The sequence below is a fragment of the Pezoporus occidentalis genome, unplaced genomic scaffold, assembly GCF_034315485.1.
Source record: "Pezoporus occidentalis ecotype Australia unplaced genomic scaffold, CSIRO_AGI_Poc_V1 ctg55, whole genome shotgun sequence".
Lineage (NCBI taxonomy): Eukaryota > Metazoa > Chordata > Aves > Psittaciformes > Psittacidae > Pezoporus > Pezoporus occidentalis.
The window spans coordinates 85,427-105,421 of NW_026915888.1; the positions used below are offsets into that span (position 1 = coordinate 85,427).

At 45.6% G+C, this 19,995-nt stretch overlaps 1 protein-coding gene across 1 annotated transcript in view; it reads left to right on the plus strand.

Moving 5' to 3' along the window:
• Positions 1–3,159: 3,159 nt before the first annotated feature.
• Positions 3,160–19,995, plus strand: part of LOC134173689 (A disintegrin and metalloproteinase with thrombospondin motifs 2-like) — a 176,055-nt gene continuing 159,219 nt past the window's right edge. Inside the window, exons 1-2 of the mRNA XM_062637960.1 lie at positions 3,160–3,404; positions 4,340–4,701. Of these exons, the coding sequence (XP_062493944.1) occupies positions 3,317–3,404; positions 4,340–4,701 (450 nt within the window). The 5' untranslated portion in view covers positions 3,160–3,316. The remainder of the gene's footprint in view (positions 3,405–4,339; positions 4,702–19,995) is intronic.

The window sequence follows — 19,995 nt, forward strand, 5'->3', positions numbered from 1 at the left end:
TGATTGACCCTTGAAAACAGAAATCTCAGAGACAAGGTTCCTCCTCGTCATGTGCAGTTCTACGTGTCTTGAAGACTTTCCTAGCAGTAGCTGGTGATTTAAGCTTAGGATCTCTTCATTTTGGTACGCAAAGTTAAATGTTGCGAGAACATCTCCTCAGGGAAGGTCTGCCTGCAGTTTATACAGCTTCTGCCCTTGCTAGAACAGGAACTGATAGCAGAAACTCGGCGTGGACTAGAAGATCTGTAAATCCAAGTAAATACTTGGGCAACCTGTGCTGAGCAATATCCTGGTTCAGTTACAGAACCGTTTGTACCTCAGGTACCTTGTGTAAAGCTACTTTGGGTATTTTGAGCATATGCTGCTGGAACACCTTTCCTTTAGCCTGGTGTTCATTCAGGGGACACAGTATTATTTTCTCCTTTCTACAGGCCTGCCACCAGCAAAGGCACCCATCTGTGCATGTGATGGCAGCAGCACAGGATCCCCTCAGATCAAATTATGGGAGCATAGTTACAGTATATAGCCCTCCTTCCTTTATTCCAAGAAATGAAACATGATGTGACTTCGTTCACACCAATTAATGTAGAGGTCCGTGGGCTCTGAGTAACGCAGCAGTACATGCATTCCACGTTGAGTTTTTCTAGCTTATTCTAAAACCATGTGAAGTGTCCTGCTGGAGGCAGCCATGGCGAGGCCCTGCCATGGAAACCAGGCAGCACCTCGGCTGCCCGTGCCAAGAATCCTGGGCAAATACTTTAGGAAATGGGGAAGAACTGGTCTTGCAGACAGCGTTCCCCTGAAGGTCTCTGCTATAGTGGTGTAAGAGCAAGGAGGGAAGAACTGTTCTTGAATTTCACTCATTCAGGCTCTGTGATGGTTGGCATGCTTTGGATCCCCTCCCCAGGATCAAACATGGATCCAGTTTTGCTCTGGCAGCATAATGGGCCCATCGCTGTGCTGTGGGGCACATCCTCAGTCAGTCTAAATTGGGATCGTGAATCTGTGGCAGGAAATCTTGGCTCTGTTGAAGTCAATGGCAAAACTCTTACTGACTTCAGAGTGGAACCAGGATTTATTCCAGTGAGTTCAGTGGAAGCACAGCTCTCCCCAGCTGCAGATCTGGCTCTGTTGTTTGACACTTGTTCTCAGTTTGGTTTTGTTTAAGATTTTAAAGAAGGTTGTAAAACAGCCCCAGGAACTCCTCAAGCTTGAGGAGCTTTGGGGTCCTGGCCCCATGTAGTAAGCTAACATGTGTACGTGGAACTTGGTTTCTGTGTAGAAATGAACTTCCACATGAAGGCAGTTACTGATGCTTTTTGTTTATATCATTACTCTGCAGTGCAGCTGTTATCCGTATTAAAGCATATTTGCTAATCTCCAATAGTTTCAAGAGTAAAAATCCATCTTAATTAGTAGAACCATTGTCTGGGCTGTTTTGTATTTCTATAATATACTCTGTCTCCTTATTTTTTTCCGGCTGTATCAGATACAAATAAAAAGTCTGATTTCAAACACAGGGCCAACCCCTCTCCCTTTCAAGTTTATGAGCAGAAGTTATTTCAATTTCAGCAGGATGGGATGGATGGAACATTAAAAAGCCACATCATCAGCTTAAAATACAAGTCCAATAAAAACGAAGTTGGAACTTTACCAGCTGTGTACTGATGAAAGTATATGAGATTTTAAGAGAGAGAAGCTGCTCAATATGGACTCACAAACAAAACAAAACAAAGAAAAACAGAAAAACAAAGCAAAAGGAAGAACTGGGAAAGCCCGGTGCGGAAGCAAGCCCAACAGAAGTCATTTGAGAAGATAAGTAAAGGGATGTTTGAATGTAACGTGCAAATTGGTCTACTCCATTATTCAGAATAATCTTTCTCTTTTTATCCTTAACCTGAAGAAATGGGAAAACCAAACCTGAATAACAAACTAAGCAAGCAGAAAAATCACGTCTGATTTTTCTGATCAGGCCTGAGGTCCATAAAACCCAGTCACCAGTGTGGGCAGTACTAGGCAAATGTTATTTTTCTTCTATACCCTTCACTTGTTGTCCATAATATTGGGATGGGAGGTTATAACCAGGCCCTTTATCATAAAGGAGCAAGAATAGTCAAGGATACCCAGGAAAATTCCTTGGCAGAGGACCAGCTTCCCGCAGGAAGCCATCACATGCTGGTTTCCAGCAGGGCTCAACCCATGCGGATGCAGCTCCGCTCAACCTGTGGTGGGTGAGGCCTTGGAGCAGTGAGTGCCCAGGATGGGCTGGAGGACTCTGCAAGGCTGAAGGGAGGAGAAACCTGCAAACCTGATAATGGAACAGCTCAGGAAATACATACATTATCTGAAAGGAAGAAGCAGGATGGCATTTATCCTGGCCATATGGAAACAAATATAACTTGGATCTTTTTTTTTTTTTTTTTTTTTTCCATGAAGGCCGCTCTTGGTTATTGAATTATTTTAAAAAAATCTTCTTCTACATCATATTTATAGTATTCCTTTCGTTTTCCCGGCCTCTCTCTCCATTTGCAGATATTTAGTCTCAGATGGCTTTGCAGCAAGTAATTTCAGTCTTACTGGTGAACAGTGCAAACAGTCATTCCTGTGAAATGGCTGTGTGGGGTCACTGATTTTGTGGGGTGAAGATCTCTGATCATGGTTTGCGTGTGTTGGTGGCACTCCTCCCATTCGGCTCCTTGCTTTCAACGGGAACCCGAGGCTCCAAGGGAACTCTTCCCGAGGAGCCCAGCGTTTGTCCCGTCGGGCTCGGGTTTTCTAGGGAATTCCGTGTGAATTCCCCGGCTGGAGCCGGGACCGCGCATCGAGATCCCAGGGCTCTGTCCCCGCTCGGGGGGCTCCCGATCCCGGGGTGAGGGTGGATATTCACTGTTGTCCACCGCCCCCCCAGCCGCTCCCGGGTCCCGTCCCGAGCGGCGCAGAGGCGGGTCCCGGCTGGGGGTGCCTGGCGGCGGGGCCGGGCGGTCCCCGGAGCTGCCCGGCGGGGCGGGCGGTCCCCGCTCCCCTCGGCCCGGCTGCGCCGTGTGGCAGCGCCTCTGTCAATCAGCCTGACTTCACTCCCGCACGCCCTGTGTATCCAGTATTATACCCCCGCCGCCTCCTGGTGTCTCTGCTTCGCTGCGAGCCGGGAGCGCGGCCGCCACTGCCGCTGCGGCTGCGGCTGGGCGAATGCGCGGGCGGCGGGGCGCGGGGCAACGCTGAGCGGCGCGGAGAGGCGCGGAGCGGGGCTGCCGCCTGGCCCGCCCCGGCTGCGGGCAGCCCGGGCACCGGCCCCCCGCGTCGGGCCGGGGCCACCGCGATGGACCCTCCCGCGGGCATCGCCCTCGTCCTGCTCTGCTGCGCTCTCGCCCTGCCCGCCGGCGCCCTGCGGCGCCCCGGGGACAGAGGTAGGTCTCCGCCGAGACGCCTTTGGGCTGCTGGCTTTGCCCCGGTGCCTTGCAGCCCTCCCGTCTGAAGTGGCGGCTCGTCCCCCCCCGCGGCTTTCCGCTCCCCTTGAACTTCTTCTGCGGCTACTTTTGCCGGGTTTCCAGTTGTTTCCTGCAAGCGGCAGGCGGGGACGGGGACGTGGACGGAGGCACCCGGCGCCGCCGGCGGGGAAGGGACTCGGGAGCCCCGCCGGCAGTGACAGCGCTGCGACCGCAGCCTGCCCCGCGGAGGGGGCGAGCCCCGGCGGGCAGGGCGCGGCGCCTGGAGTTCCCCATGCGGGATGAAGCACATGGCAGCTCCTCTGCCGCCTCCTCCTCCTCCTCCTGCCCTGGCCATCGCCGCCGTCCCAAACTCTCGGGGCTCCCGCTGAGCCCGCTGCCGGTCGCTGCCCCTGGCGTTACTGTCGCCACCCGGCACATCCCCGCCACACCGGGGTAGTTTGAGGGACGCGCCTTTCCCTTGCAGGCTTGCCACCTGCAAACCAACCCCCTACCCCAGCCGCTCCGAGCACTCCCGAAGTGGATCAGCGTCCTCTCATCATCGCGGGCCGCCCGGGGAGCCCCAAAGTCCCGGGCGCGACCTGAGCACCCGCTGGGTGGGCAGCGGTGCGGGGTCCCGGCGGGGCGGGTAAAGGGTAGTGGGACCGTGTTGCATGGGCAGTAGTGGGGGTCCCGGCGGGGCGGGGAAGCTCAAGCTGCCGTCTGGTGTTTTGGGGAGCAAAAAGCAAGTTTGAATGAACTCTGCACACTTCATGCTTGTGCCTGTGCAGAGTGCAGTGTCCATCTGCCTTATGTAAGTGTCTGCTGTGCTAATGAATAATGGAATAAAAATCCCGCGGCATCAGGATATGTTTAGTTCTAGTGTCTCTTTCCTCTCCTGCTTTCTCCCCGTAAAGATTCAATTCTGAGGAATATAGAGGAGTACAGCTTTGTCATCCCCACCAGCACCGATTCAGAAGGCAGGTTCCTATCCCACTTAGTGTCTGGACCTCCAAAAGCGCGCTTCAGGAGAGCCACGGGGGACTTGCAACATGAAGCAGCAAATGAGCAAATATTTTACAATGTCACTGTTTTTGGAAGAGAGTTTCACTTCAGGCTGCGGCCAAACTCCAGGCTCGTGGCCCCTGGAGCAACAGTTGAGTGGCAGGAGGACTCTGACGAGACTCACGTTGAACCTCTCTATGGGAATTGCCTCTATGTTGGGGATATCACTGATTTGCCAAACGCTTCAGTCGCTATCAGCAATTGCGATGGGCTGGTAAGTTACTTTTGTTATTCTATCAAAGATAATTACATTAATTTCCTCCAGCCTTTAAATATAAAATGTGTGGACTGTCAGAAACTCACACCTCATATGGTAACTGTGAATGCAAATTAACTAATGTTCCCTTGTGTGGGAATAGCTGCGCTGCACCAGGCACTTCTTTACAGACAGTGGCACTAGAAGTTTGAGCACATGCTCTGTGGTAGCTACGCTGGAACAGAAGCAGCTGAAGCCAGGATTTATGTTGATTTGTGGGGAAGTTACTTGAGGTGCCTGATGCTTTGAAACAGGGGATGAAATAGCAGGTTCTGAGAAGCTTCTTACACTTTGCACTTCCAGTTTGCAAAGGCAGATTTGAGAAGAGTTAACCTCAAATAATGGGCTGGGCTCCCCTGGATGCAAATTTGAGAGGTAAAAATGGGTTTGCCCTGGAAAATTTTAATGTATTCAGAGTGTGTTTTCATGGATCTCTCACTCGGTGAGTTTCATTGCCTGATCAAGTGATTGATGGAAAGTCACAAAAGAGTTTGAGTTTTACAAGCAAAGCAGCTCCCTGCGAGGCATTTTGCAAGGCTCTGTGTTTAAAACTTGCCTCAGCTTTCTGCCCTGGAGTGCACGTTCAGCAGCCAAGTTACAACTGCTTGTCCCTGACATCCAAACTGTCATACCATCGTTTGAACAGTGGTTACTGCACATCAGTTTCTTTAGTGAGAAAAGGGCTGTATATCTGGTAATGAACAGTTTATCCAGCCAATGTTTTCTTACTATACCCTTTAGAATTCACGATTCTGAGATTACTTAATTTTAATGAGCTCTGTTCTCTGCCTAAAAAGCCAGTGTGAGTTGTATTTCTGTTTGCTGAATCACAGAAAGTTGTTCATTTGCTGTGCCAAGAAGATAACATGTATGGAGATAGTGTGTTGGCTGCCTGAGAATAGAAGGGAATCAAATACTTTCCCCCTTACTCTTTCCTTTCCTGTGGTTTCTCCTAGCTTCATGCATTCCTGTTCTGAGGAGCAGGTTTTGGTGCTGCAGTTGTTTGATGTGGACAGCTGGCTGAGGGCAAGAGGAGCATTAGGACTGAGGAAGGAGGGCAGTTCAGAAAGCAGAGTGTGAGCCTGCAGACCTGCCTCTAGGGAGGAAGCAGAAATGCTTTGCTCTCCCCACACTTAGAGCAGATCATTTTGTCTGATTTGCTTGCTCTGGGCATTGCAGAACTGGGGTGGAGCCAAAGCTCTTCTTCCTTTTCCATCTGTGCTGAAAGGTGGAGGAAGATCCTGTTGATGCCTGCTGCTTGCCTTGCGCTCTCTCATCAGCACAGCTGTTGACTATAAGGGCAGTGGGGAAGCTTGCTCCTTCTTCCCAGTGTCAGCCAGAGTGTGGCTCCTTATATTTGGAGAAGAGCTTTATGACAAAATATAACAGGAGTTAAGGCCAAAGTATGGATAAGACTCTAACCAGTCAATGCCTCATGTTGCATGTGGAAATGACTAAGTGTTCATGAAATGCTGCTGGTTTTGCATTTGTAAGCAACTTCTCAAATACAAGGGAATGAAGCCAGGCCTCAACTCAATGGCAGTCATAAATGGCTGGAATCCAGAGAGCTATCAAAGGAATTCGATTTTTGACCTGTGTCCACACCATGTGTGTCTGCCTCTTTCCAGCACTCTTGTTATCATTAGAAGCAGGAGAGTTGGTCTAGTGGAGGAGCCGCTGTGTGATAACCTGGCTGTCACACTGATTCTTGCATGGCACTACAACTTCCGTGGTTCTGCTAATACATTTGGAAATGGCTTATTGTTTCCTCCAGTGTGTATCTACATTGTAAATGCTGCAGGGCAGAGACATGTTTGGTTTTGCCCAGGTCACTGAAGCTTTCCTGCAGGAAGCATTGCCTCAATAATTCTAAGCATCTCCCCATAATGATTTCCCTGAGATTGTGCAGTAAATCTACTGTGGAACAACAAATTGAACTCCAGTCCCTTGGGTACTATGTTCCATCTCTAGCCATTCCTTCCATCTCAGCTTCCTTCTTTCTTGGGGTGGGAGAGTTTAGAGCAGATATCGATAGAATGACAGACTCCAAGAAATGATACCAGTGGTTTCCCAAAAGCCACTGGTCCATGGACAGCAGTAATGAGCAACTGACCCACTCTAAAGTTAATTCTGCACTTAACTGTCTTTTGGTTTTCCTTTTCATTTCTGGTGTTTGCAAAGAGTATTGAAGAGTTTCTAGAGCAGTGTATTGGCAGGAAGACATTCTTAGAGACCAGTGAGCTGTATGTTATTCTCAGAGTTACTGGTATTTTAGATGTGCCTGAAGACATGGACTAGGCTATTCTCAACTAGGTTTCTGTGTCCTTTTTTTTCTTCACACCTAGTTTATTTTGGTGGAGAAATGCCTTAGTATCATGGATTTTTTTTCAGTTGCCTACAATATGCACACCATGGCCAATGTTCTAACATAGTCCAAGTACTTCTGCCTCCTTTTCTAGGTTCCTTTGGAGAGAGGGATGATGGAGCTCTCTGATAACTGAGCTGTAAACTGATTAAGTGTTGAGTTGTTTGTTATAAACGTGCTTCATGTAATTCCTAGCATTTTCTCAAAGTGCTTCTTTTGAAGGTGGTTTGACATCTGTCTGTGTTTCTGGTGGGCTTCCAGCTTTTACATCCAGTCATTAGGGCTGAAATAATATTTGAATTGAAGTTTCATAGTTTGATCTTTACATTGCAAACTTTTGTTGACTGAATCTGGTTCAAGTCAGTGGATGCATCTGCCGCATTGCCAACTTGTGATGTTATTTCCTCTGAACATCCCCTCTGGTTTGCACTTTACTGCCAACTGTGTCTTATTTTCCAATTATTGTCTGAGAAGAGTCTGGTGGTGTTGGTATTGCCAAAAGGAGAAGTTGTTGGAAGCATTTACAGGCAAATAGTAGGTCTGCAAACAGATTTTGAAGTGTGCTATAAATGGTGAAGGTTTTTGATATGCAATAATTCTAATTGAATTTTGATATGCAATAATTCTAAATGAAAAAGTACAGTGAATGCAAGTGCAGAATTATCTGCTGCCCTGACTGAGGAGTTTGGGTGCTCCCAGTTTTCCGTAACAGAAGTCAATGACAAAATCCGTTTTATTGATCTAAAAATCAAATCAGAGACAGATGAAGAGAAATTCTGAAGTCTGTAATCAAGGCGTGTTTTCAGAGCTGAAATGGGTCTTTACAGATCGTTGGAAAGTTAAAGCTAGTCAATAGCTATTTTTAACAGCTCTCTTGGGTCATGGATGTGATTTTTACCATATTAAAACCAAAGTTTCGTAAAGCTTTCCCACTTAAGATAAAACCACTCTGGACAACTTGGTATCACTGTGGTTGGCATGATAGCATCAAACTCATTTTCCACAGGGTGGCAGAGCCCACATGATCAGCTGCCTGTGGCCTGCTGGCTGTTGTGGAAGGTACTGCACCTTGAGTATGTTCTTGGTCCTTGGCCAGATCCTTACTTGTGGGCACTGTTGGAGGATGAGGGACCTGGCTGTCCTCTCTAAGGGTTAGCTATAAAGGAGAAGTGGTTGGAGGCTGTGAAAATGCCATGACCTAATTAAAAATAGGATTATGGGAGTCCTTCCACATTATTGCCTGAACTATGGCAGCTCCCTTTCTTCACCCCAGCAGATGAACGTACTGTTGTAGAATAACTCTTTATGCGCCTCAATTTCTTATTGTGATAAATACCGCTGCAGTGCTTGAGGCAGATATGCCAAAAATGTCTTCTTCAGGCTGACAGAATGGCAGTATTTGGTTGTGGAACTTCAGAGATAGAAACTCTCTCCCACTCTCCTCATAATATTCATTGTTTGTGGGCTAGAATGAATGTGTGATTAAACACAAGCAGGTACAGGAGAAACACAGTATCAGCACCACATCTGGTATGGATATCAAGCACATGATTAAACTAGGCTGCAGTGCAGAGTCAGGCTTACTGACAGGACCCTAAAGGACAGAGGATCACAGCTCCATGTAAGAATCTGTATAATCTAGCACCCAGAGAAGCAAAGAGAGGAACAGCAGTTTCAGTAACAACACGATGTCTCAGCTCCGCTTCATTACTATAATCCTATTCCTTTTTTCAAAGTTAAAAATATCAGCTGTCAAAAAATGTCACTATATTGTCATTAAAATGGAAAGTTACTACAAGCAGTCATATATAAATTCTATTGTTTTAATAGCTTACTTTCTATTATTCAGGACATCTGTGGCTGTATGTTTTCTTACGGCACTGTCTTACATGTCTGGGGGTACCAAGCCATAATCACCTCACCAGTACAATGGACATAAGTGTTTCTTCTTATGTGATGAAACAGGCAGGGTTTGCTTTACATCTCAGTCTTTACTGTGTGCTGTAACAACCCTCACAAACCATTGGAGAGAAGCCTGGTGCCTGGCTGCTTGCCCAGATGCTATTTCTTCTAGAAATGCTTGGGCCGCCAGCAGTGCTTTGTAGGCTCGTGCCCAATACTGACAGGAGCCGTAGTAGTGGGCTGACTTGGGTGGGTTTGTGCTGATCCATTTGCTTTACTGGCCAGTCATGAGTCTTGAGTTGACTGGTGCTTTGGTGCTGCCGATGGAAGTGCATGTCAATTGTCCCAAGACTGTGTCATCTGTTATTTGTATTATTCCTATTTTAGTTACTGTTTTTAAAATCAAATAATGGGATAATTTGATTTTTTGCAGTCTTTCATTTACAGGGGTGTATTCATAAAGCCTGTGAATTGTAAATGTGGCTTCCCGATTCAGTCAGTGGTGTTTCCTCAGAGCAATTCCAACTCCCCAGGTGAAATGCCCACCTCTCTTTCCTGGGGGAATATTCCCCCCTCCTTCCTGCCATGTTCCCTGCATTCCTGAAGACATTTAAACACCTTATGAAGTCTGTCCTTGCTTAGTGTAATCTTGCTTCACTGTGAGCATGAGCCTGAGCTCTTTGAAATTGGTGAGTTTTAAGGTTATATTCTTAAATACCTTTCTGAGAGAGATGCTCCCTTGGAGCTGGCCGCAGGGCTGAAGATGCATTGAACTTACCTTAGGTGGGTCATGGAATTTACCTGGATAAGAGGGTGAAGGCTCTACTCACAATGAATATGCCAGGAGAAGACAAACATGCTTATATAACTGTATTAGTTTTCCTTTTAGGCATCTGTCTCCTGCTTTCATATGGATTTACAATTTAGTTTTGTTTCAGTTTTATCTGGTTTTTGGATTACACTGGTTTGTGATGTAGCAAAAGAGCAGAACTCAAGGTAGCACAATATTGTCTTCAAAGTCTGGTCAGGTCGAGTGCCTGACAGTTAAAACAGATGCCTGCTACAGGTAATTCCAGTAATTCTTTTTTGTAGGCTAGGTTCTTAGCCTTTACATTATGATGGGCTTACATCCATTCTCAGTGGATTAAAATTTGGCATATATAACCTCTTCATTTGGGAGCATTTTCTCTTTAAATTAAAACCAGATCAGACCAAAGTTGCCATCTGTTTTTTGTGCCATGGCAAAAACCACTCTGAGCTTTTTGCTTTTTGGACACGTAGAGCAATAATAGAGTGTCAGAAGAAATGCAAATAATTCCAGAATATAGAACACAATTTAAAAGCCATTATCTCTAAGAAAACAGCAGCTCTTCCTCTGCAAATGGTCAGTGGGGTCTCCATTAACCCATATAGTCCTTTGAATTCAGCTGGGGTCTCCATATGTTTAACCTAAGCATGTATGTGCATTTTAGTACAATCAGAGCTCGACCGCACATACACACTTATGATATAAAAGACCTGCATTGCCTGACAGAAAGTGATGGAGCTCTTTTGATGCCCAGCACTCAAGCATATTGATATACCTTTGCAGGACAGAGACTTTGCTTCATAACCCCTTCTCTGGGTTTCTGTTGTTCATGTCCTGGGCAACACTAGCCTGGTTGGACATCCCCTTCTGCTGTGTAAACTGCAGGGACTTTCCCTTTTACAAGTTGTAGTATGAAACACAGAGAGTGTAAACACTATGATTCAGCCTCTAACTGGAGTAAATCATCCTCATTTTGCTGTCCTTAAAAGAAACTCTGTCATCAGTGAGTACTGTTGTTTTTTCTTTGCATCTTCTGTGCATGGATCATATCACCTACATTTTATCAGAGAGCAGGGTAAGTAATTTCCTACATCATACAGGTGGACACCATCTGGACAGAATATCCTCAGGCAATCAGAACTGCTATCTTATGGTATGTTGTAGGCCTTTGGATAAAAGATAGGCATTTCCTTATGTTCTACTTGACCTTGTGTTGCCTTGTCCTCATTGTAGTAGTGTCTCAGCTGTACTATTTGACCACACAAGAACTAATTTTCCAACCGGACTATTAAGCCGTATGCACCCAAGAAAACGTACCTAATGGCTCCTTCTACTTTCCATCTTGGAAGATCCAAATATAGCAACTAATTCTGATAAGGTCAGAATTACTTTCTGGGGTAAGCAGCACATCTATTCTGAGAAGTCTCGCTTTTCAGCTTCTAGAGGTGTCCCTCAAAAGATGCTCCTGTCGCAGTGAGCTACCAGCTCACTGCTTCCTCCTAGTGCAGCAAGGTGTTCCAGCATTCCCTGGGAATTTAACAGTGCAGATTCCTGCAAATGGTAACACATTCCCACACTGTGAGTTATTGACATTTTGCTACAGAAGGTGGGGAAAATAGTTCTTTGGATCAGTCCGAATTCCACCTGCTGCATGGAGCAGGCCCATGCTCCACAAATCGCACTAGGATTTTATTTGACCTACTTCTGAGCCCTTCTTATTGATGGTGACTGTTGTTTGGTAAGCAGGTCATACCATTACTTAATTGCACACTAGGACAGTTCTCATTCTGGGTCTGATTAAAGCAGAAAAACGGGGAGTGGGTCTTCACTCTCGTGTAGGGGCTTCATTTGCTTCCCATGAACAGCTCCAATGTGCACACCCTCTTTTTCAGATCATCTTCTCCCTCTCTTGCTTTCCTTCTTCCAAAGTTCCAGTAAGTTCTTTATCACATCACATCTGGTTTCTTTAGCCCCTTTATCTGTGTGTGTTTTAAATTCATCTTTGCAGAGACTTGACACAGCAGGTTCCCAGTTTTAATAGTCTGCAGACTGAAAGGCCCACATTTCACATGCTATTTTCAGCATTGTTCTATTAAACTGTAACATTGAAGAGTGTCCTCTTCAAGTGCTGAAGAGCATGTTGCTTCCTCGTATCTAAATCACAGTCTCAGCTATAGATCTTCTGAGTTATTCCCAGGTCTCAAAATATTTGGTACTTTCCTCAGATCTGGACGTCCTGGAGTCATAAGTGTGAATCTCAGCATTTTTTTTTTTTACTTTTTCTTCAAAGTAGCTATTTTCTGTTTCAAGTAAGTATTTTTAAGTAAGAGTTTCCCTCAAGGAAAAGACAGAAGCAAGTTGTAGTCTCAGAAATGACCAGGTCAGTGAAAATCATCCCAAATATGTCCATTTTAAGGTGGTTTAGAGTACAAATGAGTCTCTCTTAACACTTCATGGCTGCTGAGGGGAGTAATACTGTTCCCTTGGCTGCTTCCTTTTGTGTGCTCCCATTCCTCCCTGCTCCAGCACCCTGCTTGTCTTATGTTAACCCAGTGGATGAGCGGCCAGACCAGTGAATTTATAGGATCAGAGAATCTTGGAATGCTTTGTGTTGGAAAGGACCTCAAGATCATCCAGTCCCAACCCCTGCCAGAGGCAGGGACGCCCTCCACTAGACCAGGTTGCTCCAAGCCCCATCCAACCTGGCCTTGAACACTGGCGGGGATGGAGCATTCTCAGCTTCCTTCACAGCAGCCTGAACTGCTGCCAGCCAGTTTAGCTGCTTGAACTGGCTCTCTGTGGGGTGAGATGAACTTTTTGCAGGCAAAGGGATGAAAGTGGGAATACCCTCAGCTGGGCTGGAGGAGAAAAGTGATATTGCTCCTTCAGAAACGTAGACTCAAGCCGCATTGTAAAACCACATCCTTATTCTTGTGGTTTTGAAATGGGTCTATTTAAAGGAGCTTGACTTGTGCCTTTGAGCATCAGAAGTTGGAACTGCAGCTTTGGATAACCTTTTTGTTCTGCTCAGTGGATGGTGGCTTTCCACTTTGTAGCTCTGCCCGATTCTTTCTTTTTGTACTTTACAATGAAATTCCATCTCCATTGGAGAAGAGTGTGATGGGATCAGAGAAAGGAGTGGGGTTTGCTGCTGTGGGGAGGAGAAGAGACGTTCTCATAGTGGAAGGGAGGGTGAGAGAAGCAGAGGGAGGGAAATGCAAGTTGCTGAATGGTAAAAGCAAAGCAAGAGACGGGATCTCTCCTGTGCTGTGTGTGCTTCTGAGAGAGTTTGTCTGCTGGTGTTATGTGGGCTCACGCACTGAACATGGTAACCTCAGTATCATTTTAGCCTCTCTGATCCCACAGAGAACCTGCCCTGACCAATGACTTGTACACTTGCTTTTCTTTTCCTTCCTTCCAGCCCTTGTAGGACTGTATCTACTCATCTGTTTGCTTTCCAAAACTTTGCCTTGCTAAAATTGAAGTCCTATTTGTATAACTTCCTGTTGCTCTTTGGTCTTGGTATCCTAAGTGTGTAATATTTCATCAGTGTTCTTTTCAGATTTATATTCTTTCTTATTCCCTTTATATTGCTTCATGTCAAACTTATTATTTTGCCTCTTTATTGCTGCACTTGTGACCTTTATCTTCAAAAAGAAATAAATAGAATTAATTCTTCACTTGTGCAGCTTTCCATGGGGAATTCAGAGGTAGAAATTACCCAGCGTCTGTGGTACTTTCTGACTCTTACACCTGCAAAGTACAGTATTATCCCTATTCTTTTGATGTGGTGAGCTGTAAACAAAGCTACTTGAACTGCCTTCCTGCTGTCATTCCCTTCAACAGTTCCTGTAGTTGCCATCTCTGTATTTGAATTTCATTATATGGTCAGGCCACCTTTTCCCAGCATTTAACTTCTACCCTGGTGGACCTCAGGGGACAGATTACAATCTATTTGCTACTGAAATTAAGCACGAAACCTGCTAATCCTTTGATGAGAGTCAGTGGATATCATTGGTATCTTTGTGGATAAGAAGAGCTCCTTCTACCTGTAACTACATGCAGCTAAGTTAATGCGTTTAAGTTCTTCCTCTTCACTAAGTGTATTGACTATAGGTTGCTGCTGTTACTGCCCTTTAATGAAGATGAATTATTTCTACAAGATCTTCAAAGCAAGAAAACTAGAAGTACCTGGCATATAGTCAACATTTAAACTGGTCTTTAAAAGACATAAAAGCACAATGTCTTTCTGAGGTTTTAGGACGGCACAGTGCCATATCTTGATGTAGGCCCTAAGTCTTTAAGCCTTTATTAAAGTGTTTTCTGATTTATCACCTCTGTAAGAAGAATGAAGCTGATGTGTGGGGAAGAACCTTCATGGCTGACCAGCTGACTTGCCAGCAGCTCTTCCTCACCTCTTTGCTTTTACCTCATTAATTCCAGTTCTTACAGGAAGCAGTCCATGAAATGGCAGTGACTGCATCTTGCATCCAATACAGGATGCTCCTCCAGAAGCCTCTCAGGCTGGTGTTGTGCCTGCTTCCCTCTGTCTCTGGGTAGTTCTTCTTTCATGCCTCCTCCTCCTACTGTGGAGCTACTGGGTTGCAGGTGGTGGAGCTCTGGGCACAGATTACCCCCTTCAGGCAAACCCACCCAAAGGCCCCTTAGCACTGTGCAGCCAGGACAGGGACTGCAGATTCACTGCTGCTATCTCACAGTTTGCCCTACAAGAGAGGTTTCTTTTTCAAGTTGTGCTTCTGAACATGGGCTTTTTGCCATGATATCATGAATATTCTACAGTACAGGATGGAGAAAGTCAAAATAATACGTCGAGTCCAACAGGAAAGAAAAGGCTTAATTTCTTGGGAGTAAAAATATTTCAAGAGCTAAACATAGTAATAAACCATTTAAATTTTAATACAAACAGAGTAAAATTATAGAATTTGGAAAGGAGAAGGGGAAAGCATGAGTTTTACTCCAAAGACTTGTTAATTTTGCTGATACTTCCCCCTATGTGTAAAAGACAGAGCTAACATCCAATACCTGCCCTACGCAGATGCATCCTGCAAGTTCTCCCATGGTCAAGTGTGTGGCTCCCCAGGCTGGGTCAAGGACCGATGTCCGTGGTGGTTACATCAGGTGAAGGGCAGACCTGCTTACAGGACAGAGCTCATCATTCCGAGGTGGAAAAAGAGCATGCAGAAAGTGCAGAGATTAACTAAGGATAGGTGGCAGCACAGGCTGTGGTTACTGTTTTAATAGTGGCTTTATCTGGTTTAAATAATGGCTTTTTTGTTTGTCCAGTTCATACACAGAAGAATATATACTTCTTGATTCTTCAGTGTGTTAAAATTGCTGGGCTTTTTTCTTTCCTCAAGCAGAGGGGCTGTGGAAGGAATGTGAGAGATGTTGTTTGGAAAGCATTCTGCAAACCAGAATGTATTTAAAAAACAGTCTTTGAGAAATAAATCACTACCTGATGATGAAGACAGCTGAGCTGGCCAAGAGGCTTTCACATGCCAGCACTCGCTCATGTGACAGGAGTTAGATTGGAAGCTGGCAGGCTCTGAAGCTTGCAAGGCTGAAAATGTCTACAAATTTTCATACACTTGAACAAGGTAAGGAATGGATAAAAATATGGCTTTGAAGCTTCTCAAAACGCCTCTCTGTAGAACAGTGTGGGCCTGCCGAAGGTCACAGTCTTTTATCTACTTGGAATAATAAACCCCCCAAACCCCAGAGCACAAACTTTACATCCCCTCAGTTCAATGCCAACGAGGAGCTTAGGGATGAAGATGTTTTAGGGATGAATTTGGATTGATTTCAGATTTATAACAAGGCTTGAAATCAGAGTTTCCTCATAGTTTTATGTTTCATTATGATAATGGCAGATCCACCATTCATCAGTAAACCAACATATTTATTCCCCAAAGGAATGACCTCTAGGCATCTGTCAATACTGTATTTGTTTGCAAAGTTATGGCACATTAAGGCTGACTTAAGTGTAGGACTGTGATTAATCAAAGGCTGGTTTACCACTCTGTAAGAGGAATATGAAGCTCAGTCTCATAAGTAATAGCCAAGGAAAGAAATATTTTGAATTCATTTAAACTCCTCAGTAGGAGAGGCTAATGAATTTACTATGAAAATAAAGCTGTTAGTTCACTGCAGTCAAAGCCACCTATAGTCATACATAACTTACAGAATAAAAATGCTGAACCTATGAAAATATAGTACATTTATCTAAACAGAGAATCAGACAGAACGAATAGATCTATGTCAATGTTTGTGTCATGGTCCAGCATCATTTTGCATAAAGGTCAGGAAGGTCCAGAGCAAGTAGCTGAGCTTTGGGTTTGTTCCAAAGCTGTTGAAGAGGGTGTGTTTAGTTTCACTGGCTTCATTTGGCTTTGTATAGGCAGCTTGATTAGCAAAGAATATGGGACAAAAACCAGGCCATGGAGTATTCCACATCCTGACCTTGTCTTTCACATTGTTCTCTGTCCCTGGTGTGTGGTGCTGGGGAGGGAGGTGAGTACAAGAGGCTCAAGTGCAGCTTTTCCCATTGCTGTTTATATCCTGTATGCTGGATGGAACAAGACAGAACTGCATGCTCCTAAAACTGAAATAGCTCTGCTAAACCTTCTTCCTCTTCTGCCTCACACCACATCCCCACCACAGAAAGAGGTGATGCATTAAGCAAGGGGGAGGGATCAGGAGAAACCCTCCTCTTGTCCATGCCAGGAGGATGAGGCAATTCCAGCTGCCTTGAATTTGCAGGCTCATTTTGACAGCTCTTCTCTCTCCTCCTTCCTGTGAAGATGGGGCCAGGAAGGAGAAGAATTTTCCTGCTTTCTGAGACTGCCCCTCCTTGCTTCTGCTCCACTGGAAATGTAGTGGTGGGAAGAGCTTTCTCTGCCTGAGATACTCACTCTGACCTCAGTAAAACTAGCATCACTTGCAAAAGCACCCCCCTCCAAATGCCAAATACACCCCCCAACAAAAAAAACCCAAGTCATAAGAGAGAGCAACATGAGAAAAATTCTATTTGCACATCTGTTCCGCAGACTTTTGCGATAACTCAGCAACAGCTAATTGAAACTCCTGCATTGTAAATATGCTTTCAGCCAAACTGGAGTTTGTTTTCTCTGATGCAATCTCCTTTCGACTCCCCATTGCCCTCTGAGATTCTGGTGGTCAGGATTCCAACAATCTGTCACTAGATGGGGAGATGAGAAGTTGGGTCTATTCAATTATTATGAGCCAAACCTCTGCTAATCGGCATCGTTGTGTCTCCATGGATTTCTGGGAGCTCTGTCACTTGGCATTAGCCGAGGACCTGGCCTTATGTAATTAGATGTTTTCACACTCTTCTGGTGACATGCCCTCCTCTGACAGTCTGGAGTACAGGCTACCATGGTTTGCAGGGAGATGCACTCGCTTTTGGAGGCAGGAGGACACATAAGATCTGGGAATGCGTATGTGCTGTTCACGTGAGGTTTTGTTAAGTAATGTATTCAGTATTTGCTTGGAAATAGCACAATGCGTTGGAAGAGGGGACCAGGGATCCTGGAGCCTTTCTCAGAGTCACAAACGGGCAGATGGGTTAAAGCCACAGCTGTGGGAGCCACTTGTTCTCATGCCGAGCGTAGGCTTGCTGAGGGCCTCATGGCATCCTGTCTCTGAATTACCATTCTGATGTGATTTGTGTGACATTTTCTGTGTTATCATGCAAGCCTGAAGAAATCATGACACCACTGGCAAAACTATTGAATAAATACAATGTTAGCAGTGTGAAATTGGTCTGTGATGGATATACTCAGGTCTTCAAAGGGTTTGGTTGCTTCTGGCAATTTTGTGTTCCTTTGTAGTGGTGGAAAGAGGTGTTTGCTTTGACTAGGAAATGTTTGTGCCTAGGTAACACTTTTATAGGGCACTTCCAGAATGACCTCCATACAGTCTTTAACCCAAGGATATAGTTTTGGAGTACTGAATCGCTGCCTGCAAGTCCTGCAGTACATTCTAGCTATCCTACAGTGGGAAACTATTGGTTGTTCCTCTTTTCAGTCTATATTTGTTTATATTAAGATCACTTTTCACTGACATCAGACACCCATCATGTCAGATTTAATCCTCTATATATCTCTTCTGTTCCACTGAGTCCATTGCTTTGACGTAATGCGATGATGACATCTGAAAGTTTATTCTTTATTTTGGTGTTAAGACATGCCATTCTTAATTAAAAAGGCAGAATCACGGGCAGAACCTCATCTAGAGAGGCCGCTTAGTGAGCTATGCTATTGGGGACAGATCCTGAGGTGCTTCAAAGATCAGCTTTCTCCTTGTGATGATGTCCTCTCTGAAGCGTGGTCTAGGTGATAGTGAGCCTGTAGGTTCTCACTCCTCACCTTCACGGAGCCAGGGACCTTGTCAGCATCACTCCTTTGCCGAGGAATGTGGGGCAAATGGCTATCTTTGAAATCGCTGCCAAGAGGTGGTTAATGCGTTCCACCACGGTTAACGGGTTTGAGTTCCAAAGCCACACAGATGGTTTGGAGGTCTACCTCCCCACAGGCTGCTCATGGGCAGCTGGGCAGTGCTGCTCGTCTGTTCCTCAGCTGGAAAGACCGCTTTCACTGGAGAAAAATGCACTGTGGTTCCTGCGGAGGAGAGCAGTGTTGAGAGCAATGAGATGACTGTGTCTGTGTGCGACCTGGGGGAGAGGAAGGGGTGGGTCAGAAAAGAGGCCAAAAGAAAGAGTGGTTAGAGACATCTGATCGGTGAGCCCTGGCACTGGGGTGCTGAGGTGATGAGAATAGCTTATGAGCAGCCCATGCAATAGGAATGAGCAGGAAACACTGTGTTTCTTGGCTATTCACAACAAAATCTTTGTTCAGTGAATATTCTTCTTTAACAAGTACCTCCAGAAGGGAGAATAAAGCAAGTGATGTCCCCATTTATCCTCAGTGCTAGTCTGCAGGGCAGGGCTGGAACACTGACTCCATCTGAGAGCACACTGAACTTCTTGCATCTCACCAACCAGTACATGTGTCGGTATGAGGTGAGTCAGGGCTGCCCAGGGCACTGGGCACATGGGAGCAGAGAGCTGGAGACATGCATGCAACATCACCAGCGTGTCCCCTGTGCTGCAGGGCAGTCCCCTCTAGAGCTGCCGTGATTGATTCCATGGGAAGGGTTCATAGCTCCAGCCCAAGAGGGACTGAAGCACCTCTCATCCTCATCCTGAACCTTATTCCTTCTCTATTAATACTCTGCCAAGGCTGTTTTCAAGGAAAGTTGTTTCCCAGCCTACGGTGCTGCCAGGATGGATTAGTGTGAACTAAAAAAACCCATCCAACCCCCCAGTGCAGGTTTGGTTCTTTTGTTTGGGCTTTTGGGAATTTAAACTGCATTCTGTGGCTCTGCTGCTGAGGCAGCACTGGTGGAATGTGATTTCTGTGGTCAAACTTTGCAAAAAGCTATAATAGTGAATGTGCCAGTCAAATAGTGCATTGCTGCTATGCAAGAAATGATGCAGTGGCTTTGCGTGGCTTGCTTGGTGTTGCCAAAATGGGTCAGAAGTATCAGAGGAAGGTTTAATATCCCTGTTTACATAGTATCATCTTGCTTGCTTTGTGCTTCATTAATTTCTGCAGCATCTAGGGAGTAGTCCAGAAGCAGAAAGCCTCCTCACTGCTCTCTACAATACAAACAGCTGGTGCTTTCTCCAGCTAATTTGATTAAAGTAGTTGGAAGTTCAGCTTCATACGTACGATCTAGCATGCTCCACTGAATGGAGCTTTCTTCAGCTGGGCAATGACTCTCTTAATGTCACTCGGGCAGGCTTTGGTGTTGCCTGGCCAAACAGCCTTAATGGGTTAATCATGGTGAAGCTTCCTTCAGAGCAGCCCAGCATACAGTTGTGTTGGCACAACTAAGGTGGTGCCAGAGAAATAACAAGTGTCTCGGGGCAGGATCTTGTATTGCCACATCTCTCCTCCCGCAGGGTGAACCCTCCCGTACTTGTACAATGTAAGAGCCTCAGGAATAGCTTCAGGTATAACCTTTTGCTGTCCTAATCATGGGGAGATTTCTCATGGGCAGCGGTGCATACATTTAGATTCCTTCTGACATTTTAATCAGACTGGCAAAAAAGGGCTGTCCACTGCCTGTGTAA